The sequence below is a fragment of the Sinohyriopsis cumingii genome, chromosome 12, assembly GCF_028554795.1.
Source record: "Sinohyriopsis cumingii isolate HCF-2022 chromosome 12, ASM2855479v2, whole genome shotgun sequence".
Classification (NCBI taxonomy): Eukaryota; Metazoa; Mollusca; class Bivalvia; order Unionida; family Unionidae; genus Sinohyriopsis; species Sinohyriopsis cumingii.
This window is the reverse complement of record NC_142972.1, coordinates 8,129,722-8,152,853: the sequence shown is the minus strand read 5'-3', so window position 1 is coordinate 8,152,853 and position 23,132 is coordinate 8,129,722. Positions and strand designations below refer to the sequence as shown.

The 23,132-nt window shown below is 37.2% G+C and overlaps 1 protein-coding gene across 5 annotated transcripts in view; it reads right to left on the bottom strand.

Annotated features, from left to right (window-relative positions):
* The window catches only part of LOC149785973 (popeye domain-containing protein 3-like), a 98,323-nt gene that overhangs the window by 47,999 nt on the left and 27,192 nt on the right, over nucleotides 1-23,132 (bottom strand). For 3 of the 5 annotated variants that reach the window (XR_016424849.1, XM_089976234.1, XM_089976233.1), the window contains exons 4-7: nucleotides 21,325-21,447; nucleotides 20,349-20,454; nucleotides 16,396-16,548; nucleotides 10,364-10,569 (exon numbers count right to left, since the gene is read on the bottom strand). Coding sequence is in view for 4 of the 5 variants with exons in the window: in XM_089976234.1 (XP_089832360.1) it covers nucleotides 10,364-10,569; nucleotides 16,396-16,548; nucleotides 20,349-20,454; nucleotides 21,325-21,447 (588 nt within the window). In the remaining variant the exon portion in view is untranslated. The remainder of the gene's footprint in view (nucleotides 1-10,363; nucleotides 10,570-16,395; nucleotides 16,549-20,348; nucleotides 20,455-21,324; nucleotides 21,448-23,132) is intronic. The other 2 variants (XM_089976235.1, XM_089976232.1) reach the window with 1 other exon arrangement.

Sequence of the window (23,132 nt, the reverse complement as noted above, 5' to 3'; positions counted from 1 at the left end):
AAAACTCACTTATTTCGACTGCAAGAACAAACTTAAAGACCTAATAATGTTTCCTACCTAAAATATTCTCAGCATGTTTTTTTATTTTTTAATGTTTTTCTAATTTCATGGTGTTTGTTTTTGTAATAATATTATTATATGTTTTTTATCTTGTAGGTGTTATCTAATGTTGTAAAGCACTTAGAGCTTCTAAAGATTAGGCGCTATACAAAGTCCTCATTATTATTATTATTATTATATATGGGTCTGTGCTGTTCAAATGGGTATATATCAGTCTGTGCTGTTCCCATGGATACATATGGGTCTGTGCTGTTCATATGGATAATATATCAGTCTGTGCTGCTTTCATGGGTACATATCGGTCTGTGCTGTTCATATGGGTATATATCAGTCTGTGCTGTTCCATGGGTACATATAGATCTGTGCTGTTCATATGGATAATATATCAGTCTGTGCTGTTCCCATGGTTATATAAAGGTCTGTGCTGTTCATATTGGTATATATGGTTCTCTGCTGTTCCCATGGATATATATGAGTCTGTGCTGTTCCCATGGGTATATATGGGTCTGTGCTGTTCATATTGCTATATATGGGTCTGTGCTGTTCATATGGGTATATATCAGTCTGTGTTGTTTTCATGGGTACACATGGGTCTGTGCTGTTCATATGGGTATATATGGCTCTGTGCTGTTCATATAGGTATATATCAGTCTGTGCTGTTCCCATGGGTGTATATGGGTCTGTGCTGTTCATATGGGTATATATGGCTCTGTGCTGTTCACATTGGTATATATGGAATCTGTGTTGTTCATATGGGTATGTATGGAATCTGTGCTGTACATATTGGTATATATCAGTCTGTGCTTTTTTCATGGGTACATATGGGTCTGTGCTGTTCATAAGGGTATATATCAGTCTGTGCTGTTCCCATGGGTACATATGGATCTGTGCTGTTCATATGGGTATATATCAGTCTGTGCTGTTCCCATGGGTACATATGGATCTGTGCTGTTCATATGGATAATATATCAGTCTGTGCTGTTCCCATGGATACATATGGGTATGTGCTGTTCATATTGGTATATATGGGTATGTGCTGTTCCCATGGGTATATATGGGTCTGTGCTGTTCCCATGGGTATATATGGGTCTGTGCTGTTCATATTGCTATATATGGGTCTGTGCTGTTCACAAGGGTATATATGGGTCTGTGCTGTTCGTATGGGTATATATGGGTCTGTGCTGTTCATATGGGTATATATGGCTGGTAAGGCCTTGTGTCCAAACATACTGGTAATCTTAAAGCAAATGCTTACATTCTATAAAATGTATGCTTCTATTATTAAAAAAATTGCAAATTCAGTTTTCTTGTTAATTAATATAAAGTTTGAAGCTTATGAAAATTGTAGGATTAAAATGTTACAAAAAACACCATTTTCTGTTTTTCTTACTCAGGGAAACATTGTTAATGAAATTCAGATTGATAGTCTTCATCTGAAAAAATTGAGATTCAAGTCTCTTGGAACTCTTAGGGTTATGCAGTCCCCAGCAGCAGTTCAATATGTCTTTATTGACAACTGACATTTTTTCTTATCAGCCCCAGCCACATGCCCTAATCAGGAAGGACACTCCAATTACTGACTTGTAGCAGTAAATAGCTCATTAAACCAACCACTGATTAATAGTGCTTGGCCATACATGACAGTTCTCAGGCGGACTTTTGTCACAGTTGTGGATATTCAAATTGATAAACAAAGCATGTTTATTATATAATTACAGAAATTGCAACATTAAACCTAAAATATCAGGTCATAAATGAGTAGCCACTACACATCATATTGTTGACATAATATTGATTTTGCTGCATATTAAAACCATAGCATCAAAGAAATTGAAAAGAAAATGGTATTTTATAACTGATATCTCTGTACTTATGACAGCCTGACGTAGTACTTTGATCAAGACTTGTATAGCTGTCTTTCATGACAGCCTGTAGTGCTTTGATCAAGACTTGTGTAATTGTCTTTTATGACAGCCTGACGTAGCGCTTTGATCAAGACTTGTGTAATTGTCTTTTATGACAGCCTGTAGTACTTTGAGCAAGACTTGTATAGCTGTCTTTCATGACAGCCTGTAGTACTTTGATAAAGACTTATATAGCTGTCTTTCATGACAATCTGTAGTGTTTTCATTAAGACTTGAATAGCTGTCTTTCATGACAGCCTGTAGTGCTTTGATAAAGACTTATATAGCTGTCTTTTATGACAACCTTTAGTACTTTGATCAAGACTTGTATAGCTGTCTTTCATGACAGCCTGTAGTGCTTTGATAAAGACTTATATAGCTGTCTTTCATGACAGTCTGTAGTGTTTTCATGAAGATTTGAATGGCTGTCTTTCATGACAGCCTGTAGTGCTTTGATCAAGACTTGTATAACTCTTTTATGACAACCTGTAGTACTTTGATCAAGACTTGTATAGCTGTCTTTCATGACAGCCTGTAGTGCTTTGATAAAGACTTATATAGCTATCTTTCATGACAGCCTGTAGTTCTTTGATTAAGACTTGTATAACTTTTTTAATGACAGCCTGTAGTGCTTTGATCAAGACTTGTATAGCTGTCTTTCCTGACAGACTGTAGTTCTTTGATGAAGACTTTTATAACTGTGTTTCATGACAGCCTGTAGTGCTTTGATCAAGACTTGTATTGCTGTATTTCATGACAGCCTGATCCACAGACTGACAAATATCCTTTGATGCCATTGAAAACATCCCCTCTAGTTTTAATTTTGGTCAACCTTTATGTATGTTTTGTTTTAATTATTCTCAATACATTTTCAGTGATATTTATGTCAAGTGACTGTAATAGTCAAAGGACAGTCAAAATACTGGGCATGGCTTTCCACTGAATGATGTTATGTCTAGAGACTGTAATAGTCAAAGGACAGTCAAAATACTGGGCATGGCTTTCCACTGAATGATGTTATGTCTAGAGACTGTAATAGTCAAAGGACAGTCAAAATACTGGGCATGGCTTTCCACTGAATGATGTTATGTCTAGAGACTGTAATAGTCAAAGGACAGTCAAAATACTGGGCATGGCTTTCCACTGAATGATGTTATGTCTAGAGACTGTAATAGTCAAAGGACATTCAAAATACTGGGCATGGCTTTCCACTGAATGATGTTATGTCTAGAGACTGTAATAGAGTCTGAGTACTGAAATGGCTTTCCACTGAGTTGCCCTCCCAGATACATGCACAAGACAATTATGTTTGAAGAATTCCCACTCACCGACCACTTTAGAAATTATTTGGCAACAAAAGGCCATAAATTCTGATCCAAAATATTTAGGAAACTTTCTGAATTAATGACCCTTCAACGAGTGACAAAATCCTAATCACATTAAAAATTATACAACCCCAAGACATAGTAGAGATATTTTAACATATGAATGACAACTGCATTCCATGCATTTCAGTTTCAATTCCTCCTCGAGTTTCTGCCACACAAAAATCTTCTTACCCTGGTCTAACACAGCCTCATCTCATCAGACCTTTACCTCTAAAAAGTTTCAATACTCTGGTCACAATGAAACACAGCTACAGCCATTTCTTTTTAAAGATTTTGGTCTTCTTCTGAACTGTGTATTGTTATGTATATCTGTACTCTTGCATAGCCTTTGGTACATGACTATCTATATTTCTGTGTAACCTTTGATACACGACTATATTTCTGTGTAACCTTTGGTACATGACTGTATATTTCTGTGTAACCTTTGGTACGTGACTTTATATTTCTGTGTAATATTTGGTACATGACTGTATCTATATTTCTATGTAACCTTTGGTACATGACTGTATATTTCTGTGTAATCTTTGGTACATGACTGTATCTATATTTCTGTGTAACCTTTGGTACATGACTTTATCTATATTTCTGTGTAACCTTTGGTACATGACTTTATATTTTTGTGTAATCTTTGGTACATGACTGTATCTATATTTCTGTGTAACGTACCTATATTTCTGAAGTGTGTGATTAGGATTTTTAGTTTTAACAATTTTTCAGTCTTATCGCTACGATGTCTGCAGTGTGGCAGTTTATAGTGATGTCTAGCATTGGGGCATCATGCTGCAGACATGTAGCATCATGTCCCACCCAGTCACATTATCCTGACACCAGGCTGACCAGTCCTAACACTAACCTCTTAATCATTCTTGTAAGTCTCTGTTATGACTCGACTGGGGATTGAACCCATGACCTACCGCTTCTGAGGCAGATGCTCTAACCACTAGGCCACTGAAGCGGTATATATATTTCTGTGTAATCTTTGGTACATGAATGTATCTATATTTCTGTGTAACATCTGTATATGACTGTATCTATATTTCTGTGTAACTTTCGGTACATGACTATCTATATTTCTGTGTATCGTTTGGTACATGACTATCTATATTTCTGTGTAACTTTTGGTACATGACTTTATATTTCTGTGTAACCTTTGGTACATGACTATTTATATTTCTGTGTAACCTTTGGTACATGACTGTATCTATATTTCTGTGTAACCTTTGGTACATGACTATTTATATTTCTGTGTAACCTTTGGTACATGACTATTTATATTTCTGTGTAACCTTTGGTACATGACTGTATCTATATTTCTGCATAACTTTTGGTACATGACTGTGTCTATATAGTGTGTGATTTTTGTCCATGACTGTAAATTGTAGTGATCATCAATAAACAAGATATAATATATCTAATTTTTTGTTCAGGGGAGTATATTCTGTTTCAAAGATAATGAGATATAAATAGGTGTTTACAAGTTAAATTCAACCTATATATTGAACCTGTTCAAAAGTTAAGAGCGACTAGTGAGGTCAGGTGGGTTCTTAAAAAAATTAAGTCATTTCCCAATGGATGGTTCAGTCAGTTGGTTTATTTTATGACATAGGTCATGTGAGTGGGTATTGTGAAATATTATACTGAGTAGTAAGGTTTGTCATATGGGGTATATTCTGACATATAGTCATAACAGACTTTTGGAGATGTACATAAGAAGAGAACTGAGCAATTATTTAATTCCTAATTCTGATTCTTATTTCATATGTTCTTATGTTAATATCAATCTACAGATGTATTTAATGCTGTATTTAGATACAATTTGAGAGGAAGCATTTGTTTGATTATTCACTGGAGCAAAACAGTGCTATTTAGACTAAAATATTATTCAAAGGAGTCCTGGACAATGCTATTGTGGTACATCAGGACCCCTCCATCAATGCAGTGGTGAGTAGTGAGTACCCATGGATCAGTGTAGTGGGCAACAGGCATTGCCTAGTAGTGAGTACCCCTGGATCAGTGTAGTGGGCAACAGGCATTGCCTAGTAGTGAGTACCCCTGGATCAGTGTAGTGGGCAACAGGCATTGCCTAGTAGTGAGTACTCCTGGATCAGTGTAGTGGGCAACAGGCATTGCCTAGTAGTGAGTACCCCTGGATCAGTGTAGTGGGCAACAGGCATTGCCTAGTAGTGAGTACCCCTGGATCAGTGTAGTGGGCTAAAGGTACTACCTGGTAGTGAGTACCCCTGGATCAATGTAATGGGACCAATGGTACTTCCCTGAATTGTGTACCCTTGGATCAATGTAGGTGGACTAGAGGTACTACCTAGCATTGTGTACCCATAGATCAATGAAGGGGGCTACAGGTACCTCCTATAATTGTGTACCCCTGGATCAGTAGGACTAAAGGTACTACCAAGAATCATGTACCCCTGGATCACAGCAGTGGGACTTGTAGGTCCTACCTAGAATTATCTATCCCTGGATCAGTGTAACATTCTACTGGTACTACTGAGCTCTGTGTTAACAGCATTTGATTTTCTTTCATGGTGACTGTCACTTTCAAATTAATTATTTTTGTAGCTTTTAAGTCTGGTGATCACTACTGATTTATACCAAGTCTGCATGGTTTGCACTAATTTCAACCAAGACAGGGTGGTTCTAACAGATTTATACAGAGCTAGGGTGGCTTTCACCAATTTATACTGAGTCAGGGTGGTTTTTACTGATTTATGCCAAATCAGGGTGGATTTTACCAATTTAAACAAAGCCAGAGTGGTTTTACTGATTTATACAGAGTAAGGGTGGTTTTGAGGAGAAATTTTCTTTATCTAACTATCATAATGTAAAGTGGGAAATTAAACTCCATTTATCACAATGTAAAGGTCTGGATCAGCCATTTCTTGCCACCAGTTTTAATCATTCAAATTCATGAAGTCTGTAGACCAATAATTTCAAAAAAATTTCTGTCACACTTTCTCCTGTATAATTTCATGCACACATGCATTCAAATCAACATACACATACATGCAAGCATAAAATCAAATTTCTGATAATAATTACTGATGTTTTTAACAATGATCTTAATGACTGGTCAGGGCCTTAATGAATATTGTGAACTTAATGACTTGTCTGGACCTTAATGAATACTGTCAACTTAATGAATATTGTCAACTTAATGACTGGGCTGGGACTTAATCAATTATTTTAGAATCAGTTCTATAAACTGATTTATCCACAAAATATGCAACATTTATACACCTCCAAAGGGAGCCATCATGTATGGTGCAAAATGTGGGAATTACCTACCTATGTGTGACACCAAATTGTAAACTGCAATCGCTTAATGTACCAACACATCAGGGTCTACAATGATTGTTTGACCCAAGATTCAAATGAATAATGAGTCAGCCCCCCAAAATTAGGAAGGTGTTCAAGCCAGGCCTGTGCTTGAAAGTTAGCCATGACTTAAAGTTACAAAACTATCAAGAACCTGGCCCCAAAGTTACAAAGCTGTCCAAGCCAGGCCTTAAAGTTATAAAACTGTCCAGGCCAGGCCTCAAAGCTATAAAGCTGTCCAAGCCAGATCTCAAAGTTATGAAACTGTCCAAGCCAGGCCTCAATGTTATGAAACTGTCCAAGCCAGGCCTCAAAGCTATAAAGCTGTCCAAGCCAGGCCTCAAAGTTATGAAACTGTCCAAGCCAGGCCTCAAAGTTATAAAACTGTCCCAACCAGGTGCCCTAAGTTATGAAACTGTCCAAGCCAGGCCTCAAAGTTATGAAACTGTCCCAGCCAGGTGCCCTAAGTATTGAAACTGTCCAAACCTGACCCCAAAGTTATGAAAAATATCTGAGTGCAAAAAATTAACTCATGCTCAAATCTATTAAGATTCGTTTCTTTTTAAAAAAATAAATTCACTGAAAATGAAGTTAGAATCATGAATTTTGTTCTATTATCTTATTTTTAATGGACACACTTTTCAAACTTCAAAGATGATTTTAAGAACATTGAGAGATTTCAATTAGAATTTGGCTCTGCAGTACAATTTGTGTGCTCGGACTGAGTCATGGTCTGCTAGAACATGAAATAATGACAGGTCTGAATGAGGAACATCAAAGAACGACAGGTCTGAATAAGGAACATTAAACAATGACAGGTCTGAATCAGGAACATCAAACAATGACAGGTCTGAATCAGTAATATTAAACAATGACAGGTCTGAATCAGGAACATCAAACAATGACAGGTCTGAATCAGTAACATTAAACAATGACAGGTCTGAATCAGTAACATTAAACAACAACAGGTCTGAATCAGTAACATTAAACAGTGACAGATCCGAATCAGGAACATCGAGCAATGACAGGTCTGAATCAGGAACATTAAACAATGACAGGTCTGAATCAGTAACATTAAACAATTACAGGTCTGAATCAGGAACATCAAATAATGACAGGTCTAAATCAGGAACATCAAGCAATGACAGGTCTGAATCAGGAACATCAAGCAATGACAGGTCTGAATCAGGAACATCAAGCAATGACAGGTCTAAATCAGGAACATCAAGTAATGACAGGTCTAAATCAGGAACATCAAGCAATGACAGGTCTGAATCAGGAACATCAAACAATGACAGGTCTAAATCAGGAACATCAAGCAATGACAGGTCTGAATCAGGAACATCAAGCAATGACAGGTCTGAATCTGGAACACAAAGCAGTGACAGGTCTAAATCAGGAACATCAAGCAATGACAGGTCTGAATCAGGAACATCAAACAATGACAGGTCTGAATCAGGAACATTAACCAATGACAGGTCTGAATCAGCAACATCAACCAATGACAGGTCTGAATCAGAAATATCAAGTAATGACAGAATGAAATCAGGAACATCAAGCAATGACAGGTCTGAATCATGAACATCAAGCAATGACAGGTCTGAATCAGGAACATCAAGCAATGACAGGTCTAAATCAGGAACATCAAGCAATGACAGGTCTAAATCAGGAACATTAAGCAATGACAGGTCTGAATCAGGTACATCAAGCAATGACAGGTCTGAATCAGGAACATCAAGCAATGACAGGTCTGAATCAGGAACATCAAGCAATGACAGGTCTGAATCAGGAACATAAAGCAATGACTGGTCTGAATCAGAAACATCAAGCAATGACAGGTCTGATTCAGGAACATCAAGCAATGACAGGTCTGATTCAGGAACATCAAGCAATGACAGGTCTGAATCAGGAACATCAAGCAATGACAGGTCTGAATCAGAAACATCAAGCAATGACAGGTCTGATTTAGGAACATCAAGCAATGACAGGTCTGAATAAGTAACATAAAGCAATGACAGGTCTACTTAGGCTGTTAATATTTGGGTGCTGCATTATTTATTTGTTGAAAATGGGAAAGGGGTGTTTATTACTGAAAAGAAATAAGCTTTTTAAAATTTAATGTATAAAAAGTTTGGAAAAAGTTGGAGATGGGCCTACCATCCAGCATGGATATTGGTATGCTCATATGATGATTAATTTGCATAAATAATTTGTTAAACTACTATGCACCCCATGTTTTGAAGTATAATATGGGACAATAGAGTATGAAATATAATAAAAGGTTGTTGTTGCTATAGGGTATAATGTCATTTTACAGCATAAGATAGGCTATACATGGCAGCCAGTATAAATGGTGGAGGAATAACCAGGAAAAACCCTGGAAAGAACCACTGACCCACAGGAAGCTACTGGCAAGCTTTCTCACATACTCACATTGGTCAAGCCTGAGACTCGAACCCACACAGGCAGAGGTGAGATGCCGGTGATCCGTAATGGTGAGCACTTTAGACCACTCGGCCACTCAGGGCCCCATAATAAGAGTAATAGAGTATGAACAATAGCTAGAGACAACAGAGTCTGAAGTATAATAATAGACAATAAAGTATGAAGTATAAAAAGAAACAATAGAGTATGAAGTATAACAAGAGACAATAGAGTATAAAGTATAACAGGAGACAATAGAGTATGAAGTATAATAACAGACAATAAAGCATGAAGCATAAAAAGAAACAATAGAGTATGAAGTACAACAAGAGACAATGAAGTATGAAGTATAACAAGAGACAATAAAGTATGAAGTATAACAAGAGACCGGTTCGAGTCTAAGATTCAGCCAATGTGGGCATGTGAGAAAGCTTGCCAGTAGCTTCTCGTGGGTCGGTGGTTCTTTCCGGGGTTTTCCGGGTTCTTCCTCCACCATTAATACTGGCCGCCATGTATAGCCTATCGTGCTGAAAAATGGCGTTAAACCCCACAACAACAATAACAAGAGACAATAGAATATGAAGTATAATAATAGACAATAAAGCATGAAGTATAACAAAAGACAACAGAGTATGAAATATAATAATAGACAACAAAGGATGAAGTATAACTAGAGGTAATAGAGTATGAAGTATAATAATAGACAATAAAGTATAAAGTAAAGTCTCCAAGCCATTCAACGTTTCTAATGGCATGAAGTAGGGTTCATTCTCACCCCAGTATTATTCAACCTATTCTTTACATGTGTCCTGAACCATGCTAAACGTGATCTCCAGAAAGAAGTGTACATAAAGTAAAGACTGGATGGCTCTCTCTCTGACCTTCGCTGACTGAATGCCCAGTCCAAAACAATGGAGAAACTTATTCTTGAAGCACTTTTTGCGAATGACTAGGCACTGACTACTATACATTGTACTAGGTATTGACTACTGTACACTGAAAATTTGTGTTGTTTAATTTTGGGGATTTCTGCAGTGGTAAAGATTGCAAAGGCTCATCAACATTAAAAAAAGACTAGCAAAATCCGATGCTAAATTATGGCATCTGAGAGACTAATAGACAAGAAATGAAACTGCAAGATCAGAGACCATAACTATGTCAAAAAGGAAAAGAAACAAAACCATAAAAAAACTGAAAGCTTTTTACTTGCTAAAGTTATGTGAACCAGACAAATCAAGTAAAGTGAAAACTTACATGATTGACCCACCTTCAATAACGTCCATCTCTTCATCATCTTCAAAATCAACTCTTAAGTTTCCCTTTCCATCAGGATGCAGTTGCAACTGTTGTGTGGAGTGCAGGTTACCATAGCTTTGATGACTGGCTCTCCCACTCTTCAGCACTGATGCCACACCAGGTAATCGAATGTCCTGACGGCAGCCACCATTCTTCTCTGTAACCTGCAAGGACAAGACACACTTATTAACAGATGTAGAAACAAAATATTCTGTATGACAAATATGAACCAAATTTTACAACAAAAAATATTTAAATTCTGACTGTTATGTTACCATTTTCTTCAGATTTTGAGGTACATGTAGTAGTTAGGTCATGAAAAGTTGCCAATATTTACCGTCACAAAATACCACACCAATTTCAATGACAGCTTTACAGAAGCTTCCATTACAAAGGAAATATTCTGGAGGAAAATAATGAGATATTTACTACACATCATCAAGAGTTATAACTTTTCTCACCAATACCTAGACATCAGTTATTGTCCTCATCAGTACCCAGACATCAGTTATTGTCCTCATCAATACCTAGACATCAGTTATTGCCCTCACCAATACCTAGACATCAATTATTGTCCTCATCAATATCTAGACACCAATTATTGTCCTCATCAATACCTAGACATCAGTTATTGTCCTCATCAATATCTAGACATCGGTTATTGTCCTCATCAATACCTAGACACCCATTATTTTCCTCATCAGTACCCAGACATCAGTTGCTGCCCTCACCAATACCTAGACATCAGTTATTGTCCTCATCAATACCTAGACACCAATTATTGTCCTCACCAATACCTAGACATCAGTTATTGTCCTCATCAATATCTAGACATCTGTTATTGTCCTCATCAATACCTAGACATCAGTTATTGTTCTCACCAATACCTAGACATCAGTTATTGTCCTCATCAATATCTAGACATCTGTTATTGTCCTCATCAATACCTACACATCAGTTATTGTTTTGTTCTCACCAATACCTAGACATCAGTTATTGTCCTCATCAATACCTAGACATCAGTTATTGTCCTCATCAATACCTAGACACCAATTATTGTCCTCATCAATACCTAGACACCAATTATTTTCCTCACCAATACATACACCCACTACTGTCCTCACCAATATACAGACACCAACTATTGTCCTCAACAATACCTTCATATCAACAACTGTCCACACTAATACCTATCAACAACTGTCCTCACTAATACCTAAACATTAGCTATTGTCCTCACCAATACATAGACACCTGCTATTGTCCTCACCAATACCTAAATATCAACAACTGTCTGCACAATACCAAAACATCAGCTACAGTCATCAATGCCTAGGCACCAGTTAACAGGTACAGTCTCTTGTTCTAAGATAATGGCACATAGGTACAGTCTCTTGCTCTAGAGATAATGGCATATCAGGTACAGTCTCTTGCTCTAAGATAATGGCATAATAGGTACAGTCTCTTGCTCTAAGATAATGGCATATCAGGTACAGTCTCTTGCTCTAAGATAATGGCATAATAGGTACAGTCTCTTACTCTAAGATAATGGCATATCAGGTACAGTCTCTTGCTCTAAACATAATGGCATATAGGCACAGTCTCTTGCTCTAAGATAATGGCATAATAGGTACAGTCTCTTGCTCTAAGATAATGACATATCAGGTACAGTCTCTTGCTCTAAGATAATGGCATAATAGGTACAGTCTCTTACTCTAAGATAATGGCATAATAGGTACAGTCTCTTGCTCTAAGATAATGACATATCAGGTACAGTCTCTTGCTCTAAACATAATGGCATAGTCCAACTTACCAAGTTTCATCAAAATCCTAGCAAAATTATATCCTAGTCTTACTCAACCAAGATCATGAAGACATAGGACTATCTGCCAAGTTTCATCAAAATCCTTTTAAAATTACAGTCTTTCAATTGGTAAAAACAGCAGCTAATCATATGCAAGATCACCTCATAAATATGATTGGTCTTGTTCATGATTAAGAAAAAGCATCCAACATCATGATCTTATTAGCCTTTTTACCAAGTTTCATTAAAAGCAAGTCACAAATATGGCTTCTCAAGTAGCGAGAAGCTTACCCAATCATATGCAATATCACATCATTAGCATGCCCAGATCTTGTTCATAAAATAAACCACATTATACATCTTGATATAAACATATTTACCAAGCTTGATAAACATTTGAACCAAAATAGGGTCATTAAAGTTTTGTCAAGCTCAGTCAATAATTATGCATGGATTTTACTCATAATTGTACTCATCAATGATAACTCATCCTCATAATTCATATTGCCTTTTCTAAAGAGCAAGTTTCTAAGTAAATGCTTCTGCATCCTGTAAAAAACCCCACAAATTTTAAAGACAATTCTTTATACCAGAGAATGATTTTAAAACTGAATATCTTGGGAAGCATACCGTTAAAATGAATATTTTTAGAAAAAGAAATAAATACGTAAATTAATAAGACAGTAATAATTCAGCTCTTCCTTCATCCACAAAGCTGATGAGCCCCCTGAGTTATCTGAAAGCAAGTCCAATATTCCAACAAGACCCATGGTTACCTGGAATTAAGTCCATAAAGCCAATAAGTCGCTTGTTACATGGAAACAAATCCATAATGCCAATGAGACCCCAAATTACCTAGAAGTAAGTCTACAAAGAAGAGACCCCTAGTTACCTGGAAGCCAATGAGACACTAAGTTAATTGGAAGCAAGTCCAAAGCCAATGAGTCCCTAAGTTAAATGGAAGAAAGTCCACAAAGATGAGACCCCTAGTTACGTGGATGCAAATCAACAAAGATAATGAACCCCTATTACCCACAAGCAAGTTCATAATGCCAATGAGCCTCCTAATGACTTGTACGCCAATAAGACCCCATTCTACCTGGAAGCCAATGAGACCCCTAGCTACCTAGAAGCCAATAAGACTCCTAGCTACCTGGAAGCCAATATGACCCCAAGCTACCTGGAAGCCAATGAGACCTCTAGCTACCTGGAAGCCAATAAGACTCCTAGCTACCAGGAAGCCAATAAGACCCTCAGCTACCGGGAAACCAATGAGACCCCTAGCTACCTGGAAGCCAATATGACCTCTAGCTACCTGGAAGCCAATAAGACCCCAAACTACCTGAAAGCCAATTAGACCCCTGGCTACCTGGAAGCCAATAAGACCACTAGCTACCTAGAAGCCAATAAGTCCCCAAGCTACCTGGAAGCCAATGAGACCCCTAGCTACCTGGAAGCCAATAAGACCCCAAGCTACCTGGAAGCCAATGCGATCTCTAGCTACCTGGAAGCCAATAAGACCCCAAGCTACCTGGAAGCCAATGAGACCCCTAGCTACCTGGAAGCCAATATGACCTCTAGCTACCTGGAAGCCAATATGACCCCAAGCTACCTGGAAGCCAATGAGATCTCAAGCTATTAGGAGGCCAATAAGACTCCTACCTACCTGGAAGTCAGTAAGACCCTTACCTACCTAGAAGCCAATAAGACTCCAAGCTACCTGGAAGCCAATATGACCCCTAGCTACCTGGAAGCCAATAAGAACCCTAGCTACCTGGAAGCCAATAAGACCCCAAGCTACCTGGAAGCCAATAAGACCCTTAGCTACCTAGAAGCCAATAAGACCCCTAGCTACCTGGAAGCCAATGTGATCCCTAGCTACCTGGAAGCCAATAAAACCCTTAGCTACCTAGAAGCCAATAAGACCCCTAGCTACCTGGAAGCCAATAAGACCCCTAGCTACCTGGAAGCCAATAAGACCCTTAGCTACCTAGAAGCCAATAAGACCCCTAGCTACCTGGAAGCCAATAAGACCTTAACTATAGCTACCTGGAAGCCAATAAGACCCCTAGCTACCTGGAAGCCAATAAGACCCTTAGCTACCTTGAAGCCAATAAGACCCCTAGCTACCTAGAAGCCAATACGACCCCTAGCTACCTGAAAGCCAATAAGACCCTTAGCTACCTAAAAGCCAATAAGACCCTTAGCTACCTAGAAGCCAATAAGACCTCAAGCTACCTGGAACCCAATGAGATCTCTAGCTGCCTGGAAGCCAATAAGACCCCAAGCTACCTGGAAGCCAATGAGACCCCTAGCTACCTGGAAGCCAACAAGACCCCTAGCTACCTGGAAGACAATAAGACCCTTAGCTACCTGGAAGCCAATAAGACCCCTAGCTACCTGGAAGCCAATAAGACCATTAGCTACCTAGAAGCCAATAAGACCCTTAGCTACTTGAAAGCCAATGAGATCTCTAGCTAGTAGGAGGCCAATAAGACTCCTAGCTACCTGGAAGCCAATAAGACCCCTAGCTAACTGAAAGCCAATGAGACCCCTAGCTACCTGGAAACCAATCAGATTCCTAGCTACCTGGAAGCCAATGAGATCTCTAACTACCTGGAAGCCAATATCTACTCTGTTCCAAGAGAAACATACTAATCTTCTGTCTGTGAGGAAATTCATCCCCACATAGATAAAATCCTGAGAAGGAGTGAGTTCTGATTTCTCTCGGTTTGGCAGCAGGCCCAGTCTGCTAACTATGGACCAGGATAGATCTAGTCCAAGGGATGGCCACTGTGAAGCAACCAATCTTTTGAAATACTGGAGGATTGGGATTCCTACTGACCTTAAACAGGTATCAACTACTCCCATGACCCGAATAAAAAGCTCTGGGTGTGGAGGCTAGGCTGAATGGCATACTAAAAATTGCAAGATCTCAAGATCCAAGTAAAGCTAGATATACTTCTTGTGTGAAAGATATGGATGTGAGGGTATGCAACCTGTTTAGGTATTAAAGGTCAATAATTAGATATGTCCTTCAACATTTCATCCCTCTCTCTGAACCTCTTCGTTTAAGTACACCAGATTTAGCCAGTGGAAGAAAATGGGGGACCGTACTAGATGAGGGAGATCCCAAAACTGAAACCAGTAGCCTTATTTTATGATAGAAAGGACTCAGCCACAGACAGTTATGCCAAGTCATACATTAGGTTTAGTCTGGCACCAATAGGAGAGGCACTTTCTGTAAGACAGAGAAAAAAAGAAGTCTCTATCCTTCTGGGACTTTTTTCTTCAGGATTACTGAAAACCATAGTTCTCAGATCATTCTGTGGGCTTTGGTAGTCAAAAATATAGATTTTTGAATGACACATCAAGTTATGTCAGGTATGATAATGGCTGTACATAACAATAAGTCTTATGGCAGGCATGATACTGGCTGTACATAACAATAAGTCTTATGGCCGGTATGATACTGGCTGTACATAACAATAAGTCTTATGGCAAGTATGATGCTGGCTGTACATAACAATAATGCTTATGGCAGGTATGATACTGGCTGTACATAACAATAAGGCTTATGCCAGGTATGATACTGGCTGTACATAACAATAATGCTTATGGCAGGTATGATACTGGCTGTACATAACAATAAGGCTTATGCCAGGTATGATACTGGCTGTACGTAACAATAAGGCTTATGGCAGGTATGATACTGGCTGTAGATAACAATAAGTCTTATGGCAAGTATGATACTGGCTGTACATAACAATAAGTCTTATGGCAGGTATGATACTGGCTGTACATAACAATAAGTCTTATGGCAAGTATGATACTGGCTGTACATAACAATAATGCTTATGGCAGGTATGATATTGGCTGTACATAACAATAAGTCTTATGCTAGGTATGATACTAGCTGTACATAACAATAAGGCTTATGGCAGTATGATACCGGCTGTATTTAAAGCTAGGTCTTATGAATAAAAAAAGACAGTGCAAGTAGATGCAAAAGGAATCCCTATATATTTGTAAATTCCCCTCTATAGGAGGGAAAAAGCTGAAAGAACATAAAATTTAATAGTTTTTTAGTTTTTATCATTCTTTTTTTTTGTTATTTAATAGAATTAATTTTTTATTTGGCCTTCATCTTAAATTGTATAAAAGAACGATAGTTTTGCTGACTCACCCGATCATTCAATGCATACAGTTTGTTTGTGATGTCATATCCCATCATGGTGTTCATGACTGTGGCAAGGAATGGTTCCTTGAGTAACAGGTATTCAAGACTCTGGCGTGGCCAGTATACATATCGACAAGTACAATCAGCTATTATGGACACCTGAAACAAAGGACACTCATGATTACAAACACTTCTGAACATCATATCTTATTTGATTTATTATTAAATCACTTTGATGATACCAAAGTCAGAGTGAAAAATCTCTGAAAAATCACTATCTCATTTAGTAAACATTTTTACTTACTTCGGAAAGACACTTATTCAACCAGTTATTTTAGAAATACAAAAGTTGATAATGTAAATTACAAAATATTTAACAAGCATTCCTTTTAATACAATCTGAAAAGGAAACTAAATTAATCAACACATTTTGGCCCAACATGTATTAAGTGAAAACTATGTCAATAACACATTGGACAGACTGTGTGAAAACTGTATGTCAGTAACATATTAAACTGTGTGAAAACTGTATGTTGGTAATGCACTGGATTGACTATGAAAACTGTATGTTGGTAATGCACTGGATTGACCGTGTGAAAACTGTATGTTGGTAACAAATTGTACTGACTGTGTGAAAACTGTAAGTCAGTAACATATTAAACTGTGTGAAAACTGTATGTCAGTAACATATTAAACTGTGAAAACTGTATGTTGGTAACAAACTGGACTGACTATGAAAACTGGATGAAGGTAACACATTGTTCTGACTGTGTGAAAACTATGTTGGTAATGCACTGGATTGACTGTGTGAAAACTGTATGTTGGTAATGCACTGGATTGACTGTGTGAAAACTGTATGTTGGTAATGCACTGGACTGACTGTATGAAAACTGTATGTTGGTAACAAACTGGACTATGAAAACTGGACGAAGGTAACACATTTTACTGACTGTGTGAAAACTGTATGTTGGTAATGCACTGGATTGACTGTATGAAAACTGTATGTTGGTAACAAACTGGACTGACTATGAAAACTGGATGAAGGTAACACATTGTACTGACTGTGTGAAAACTGTATGTTGGTAATGCACTGGATTGACTGTGTGAAAACTATGTTGGTAACACACTGGACTGACTATGAAAACTGTATGTCAGCAACACAATGAACTGACTGAAAACTGAATGTTTGAAATGCCTGGTTTCAAATTTTAACAGAGATGTTGATCCTTACCAGATGCAGAGTATGTAATTTGTAAATCCAATCAAAATCTCTATCTTTCTGATTAACATTGCTACTAGAGAGCTTTGTATCAGATTAGAGGATTTATACTATCTGACAAATAATACATATTTTATTGTGTTCAGATAGGTCAAAGTGTATAGACACTTAGGTAGTAACAAACACTTGGCTTGTTAGTGTCTTGAAACCAGAATATCTAGTTATCTCATTTTAGTAATGTTGACATCTTTTCTAATAACTTAGCTGTGGAGGACTTAGAAGTGCTAATGAACTTCAGGAGATTTATCTGTGGTTTTGGGATATGTCAGACTGGTATCACATAGAGGGCTGCCTTCACTTCCTGTCAGACTGGTATCACACAGAGGGCTGCCTTCACTTCCTGTCAGACTGGTATCACACAGAGGGCTGCCTTCACTTCCGATGAAACACTAACTGTTAGAAAGTGATGACTGAAAGATGTGGAGGCTACCGCCCATCTGCTGGGAGGATCTAGACAACCCCCAGTCCCTGACCTGTTTTGTTACTACTGTAATTCATCATAGGGAATTGATATGGTTGATACATTTGTTCAACAATTCTTGATAATAAGCCCATGTTTGATGATAAGCCCATGTTTGATAATAAGCCCATGTCTGATGATAGGTCTAAGCTTGAAGATGGGCCCATGCTTGATGCAAGGTCAGTGCATCATGGTAAGTCAATGTCTGTAAGCCTATAGTAAGCCCATGTTTGATGACAGGTCTATGCTTGATGGAAAGCCCATGTTTGTAAGCTCTTGGTATATGCATGTTTGTTGATAGGTCTATCCTTAATGACAGGCCCTTGCTTGATGGTAAGTCCATGTTTCATGACAGACCTATCATTGATGAAAAGCCAGTCCCACAATTTAAATAAAAAACTGTAATGTGAGAAACACTCACCTAATGATCAAGTCCGCACCAGCAAGCCAATCCCACAAATAAAAAATTGTAACGTGAGAAACACTCACCTAATGATCAAGTCCGCACCAGCAAGCCAATCCCACAATTTAAATAAAAAATTGTATTGTGAGAAACACTCACCTAATGATCAAGTCCGCACCAGCAAGCCAATCCCACAATTTAAATAAAAAATTGTATTGTGAGAAAGCCTCACCTAATGATTAAGTCTGCACCAGCACTTTCCAACACATTTTTTATAAGATGGGGTTTAGCTGAGAAGAAATCCTTTATGAATGTTGTTCTCTGGTGACAATGACTGGTATTTTCCATTTTCATGTATATTCAATATGTACTGTTTGTTGGCTTTTATCATTGATTACATGTTATATCTGTAATTTGGACTAGATCTTTATCCAAAATCAAGTAAATTGTCAACCTTATAAGTGGCATTTATTCTGTAAACAATATAATATATAGCTATTATTTCTCTATGAGTATTGATTAAATATTCAGATCATTAATTGTAAACATGTTTATTCAGTTTAAATTAAAGATACAGTTTTGATTCTAACCTTAGAAACGTCCAGAAGAAAATTTCCTATTAAATTTATATGAGTATTCCCAGAAAATGGTAACTTCAAGTTAGGTCAACTAGAGGGTATGTAAATTTTACACTAGGATTATTTACTCTTGCCTTAACATCCAAAACAGAATCAGTCTTATTGTTGTGTTCAGTTTTTAATTATGGTGGATTTATTTATTACTCATGGGAATTACAAAGTGTTCAATAATATTCAAGGACAAAATCATTAATTTGGAATTATAGTGAATTCAGACAAGGACATTTTGGATTATATTATGGTGATACATCAAAAGACAGTTAACACATTGTTGCATTCCAGGCTATTGGCACATTAGCCTATTTGAGACTACAGACACATCAACACATTCAATATTGGAATTTTTAAGGAACACCACTGAAAATTCAATTGGAACTTCATACATTTGGACTAGGTGACAGAACGTTTAGGACTATTTGGGATTTGATTCACAATAATGTACGTTCTTCTTAAATGTTCACTTTGTATTCTAGGGAAATGAATTATCTGTCAAATTTTACAATGCTTGTTGGTTTTCGCTCTTTTCTGTGTTTAGTTAAAGACCAAAGAGTTGTAACACCATGTTAAGTGTGATTTCACAAAAGACATCATGAGGAATGTGTGTGAACTTTATGTCTGTTTGTAGACTCAATTTCAGTACTTAAGTTGACAAAAGACTGGCAGTCTGATGCAAGCAACTTTCAAAGCAGACCAGTACCTTTTTACAGAAATGTTAATTTTTTTGTTTCAAACAGATCAAGGCCTAAGGGATTATGGGTATAAAAACATGTCAGCACAATACTGGCTATATGGAACCAACTGGAAAGAAGATCTAAACATTTAAACAATAAAGCACAGCAAAAAAGCCATATTAAGAAGCAGCCTTCCAACAAAACAAAATCTGACATCAATATGAAGTACTAAATGTACATATGGGCGATGACTCTTAGCATAAAATCTCAAGCACGTTTTTTTACATCGACTTTAAGTAGACAAGTGTCAACAATGATGTCTTTGTTTTACCTGGTATTTTTCTCCCCAGTCATACTGGACTCAAACTCTTTTTACCTTGTATTTTCTCCCCAGTCATAATGGACTCAAACTCTTTTACCTTGTATTTTACTCCCCAGTCATACTCCTCAAACTCTTTTTACTCGGTATTTTTCCTCCCCAGTCATACTGGACTCAAACTCTTTTTACCTGGTATTTTTCCTCCCCTGTCATGCTGGACTCAAACTCTGGCGAGTCTATAAACTCGTACTCTCTGATGCAGTGAAGTATGTTTTTATTGCTGTACACCTTCATCCTGCAAAATGAATAAATCAAAATTTGTACATATCTGACATAATCAACAGACAAATAATCCTACCAATGGTGGGAGGAGGAGATAATGATATGCCTATTAATCGACAAGTAGTTCCATTTGTTATGATAAGTAAGTTGGGTTCGGCTATACACAGTTTTTAAGTTATGAACCAAGGACCTGTACCTAGAAAGCTGGGAGAGACCTGGATAAATGACTTGTATTTTCATGCTGAGAAAGTGTGTACACAGTGCTCTATGTTTGCGATTAAAATGTTGCATTTGGTACTAAAAATTCAGAATCTGTAAGTAAGAACTGTTAACAGGTTGCCATCTAGCAACCTTCAGAAACAATGCAGAAACTAGAAGATGACATAAACACTTTTTAATTATAGGTATTATCCTGTTTCATTCTAAAAACACCTGGCAGATACAATTTAATTAAAGGTATTACCCTGTTTTATTCTAAAAACACCTGGCAGATGCAATTTAATTGAAGGTATTACCCTGTTTTATTCTAAAAACACCTGGCAGATGCAATTTAATTAAAGGTATTACCCTGTTTTATTCTAAAAACACCTGGCAGATGCAAATTAATACATGGCCTTTGCAATCAATTGAATTGCATTCTATAAGTGACCAGTCTAATACATTACCTTAACAATCAACTAAATTACATTCTAGAAGTGACCAATCTTTTACATGGAAATAACTTATTCTGACTTATATATAATATATACTTAACTTAAAATTAAGTCACCCACAAGAATAAGAATTAAATTTCATCATATATCAACTTGTATCAGTATCAAAGATGAAAAAGCTAAGTTGTAGAAATGCTATATATAAAATTAGAATAAACTGTATGACTTACATTCCAGTTAAGAGCAGCCCAAGGCGTTCAGTCCTACTGACACCATAAATAGCATAGGGCTCTGCCTCATGCAGCATCCCAACTGAACAGAAGTCTGGGCACACTAGCTTCTTAAATAGTTTTCTGAAACAGAAATTAATTACCTCATTTGAAAGACCATCTGTCAAGAAAGACCATAATTTATCGTGTGTGTGTGTGTGTGTCCCTGTAAGACCGGTTTCAGTGCAATAACATTTTTATCTACTTATCTTTGAAAAAAGGGGGTGAGGTTGACCATCAAGGTGGGGTGAGGATCGAATGTCATACATTTCAAGGTCATATAAGAAGCCAAAATGTATTCCAAAAACATGACACAATCTACAAAATGTACAAACTTAACATAACAGTAGATCTGAACATGAAGACCTGTAAAATAACCAAATCTAAATCAAGAAAGGGCAAGATAACTTAAGTTTTATCAACTCCTTGTTGACATAACTGACTGTCATTCAAACAAAAATTTGAAATTTTGTTACATATGGCAAGTGGGTTTTTTAATCACAAGGAGGGGGTGTAAATGGAGAGGGATAATGAAAGAAAGCCGTCAAATGAAGTAGAAGCAAAATAAATCAAGAAACCAAAATGGACCCTAGATTATTCGCTTTGGGGGCGCTCACCAGTTAGTATGTACTTTTGAGAGAGTGATGTATGTAAGGTGAAGTAGTTCACATTTAAAACATGCACAATGGAGAGAATGTTAGCATACCTCTATGCTACATTAATGCAATGTGGATGATATTTCTTTGGATATTGTACTTTTGGAAATTTTACATGATTTAAGCACACTGCTAACTAAAATGACTGCTCCCTTGTGCTAAAAAATCAGCCTGAATTAGTCTAAAGTACACTATACACAGCAGCTATTAAAATAGGGAAAAAGAAATTTGCCAGACTAGACAATACCAGCTTCTGAAAGTGCAATGAATGAATTACCAAATATATAAAATGTAAAAGAAGTTATCAGCTCTTTTTTATACAATTGACCTCTGAAGTTCAGGAAGTGAAAATGACCAAGTAGAGCTAGCACTTTTTTGAAAGGTGCACATCTGAAGTAAGGCCAAGCTGTATACTCTATAATCCATAGTACACCCATCAATCATACATCAAAATAAAGGGAATTAAAGGTTCTTTGAATTATACCTAAGATATACAAGGTCTTTTTTAAATAGCCAGTATAACCAGTGAGGAAAGCCGGGGAAATTCTTTTTCTTTCAAATCCTAACCCTTTTGCAAAATACGAAACTGTAGAGTGCCATCTTTGCTGACATCTGCTGAACAGCAAAATGCAGGAGCTGTTGGTTGAGAAAACTGGGTCACAAGGATGCTTCCAATGCTGTTTAAAGCATCTGAAAACAACTTTTTAAAGCTTCTCTGTTACTTTTAATCTGCATCAATATTTGAGGACATAACCAGATGACCTGTCCATTTTGACCAGGCCTTTATACCAGGATGTTGTCAAATTTTGCCCTTTAGTTTCTGAGATGAAGTTATTCTATTTTTAGCAATGACAGCCATATATGAGATGAAGAGTATTAAAGGTTTATCTAAGTTTAGTAAAAGAAGCTAAAATGATGACAGATTGGCATCAACTGCATAAACCTGAAAGGTCAGGATAATTTCTCATCTGCATAAACCTTAAAGTTCAGGATGATTTCTCATCTGCATACACCTGAAAGGTCAGTGTGATTTATCATCTGCATAAACCTGAAATGTCAGGATGATTTCTCAACTGCATAAGCCTTAAAGGTCAGAATGATTTCTCATCTGCA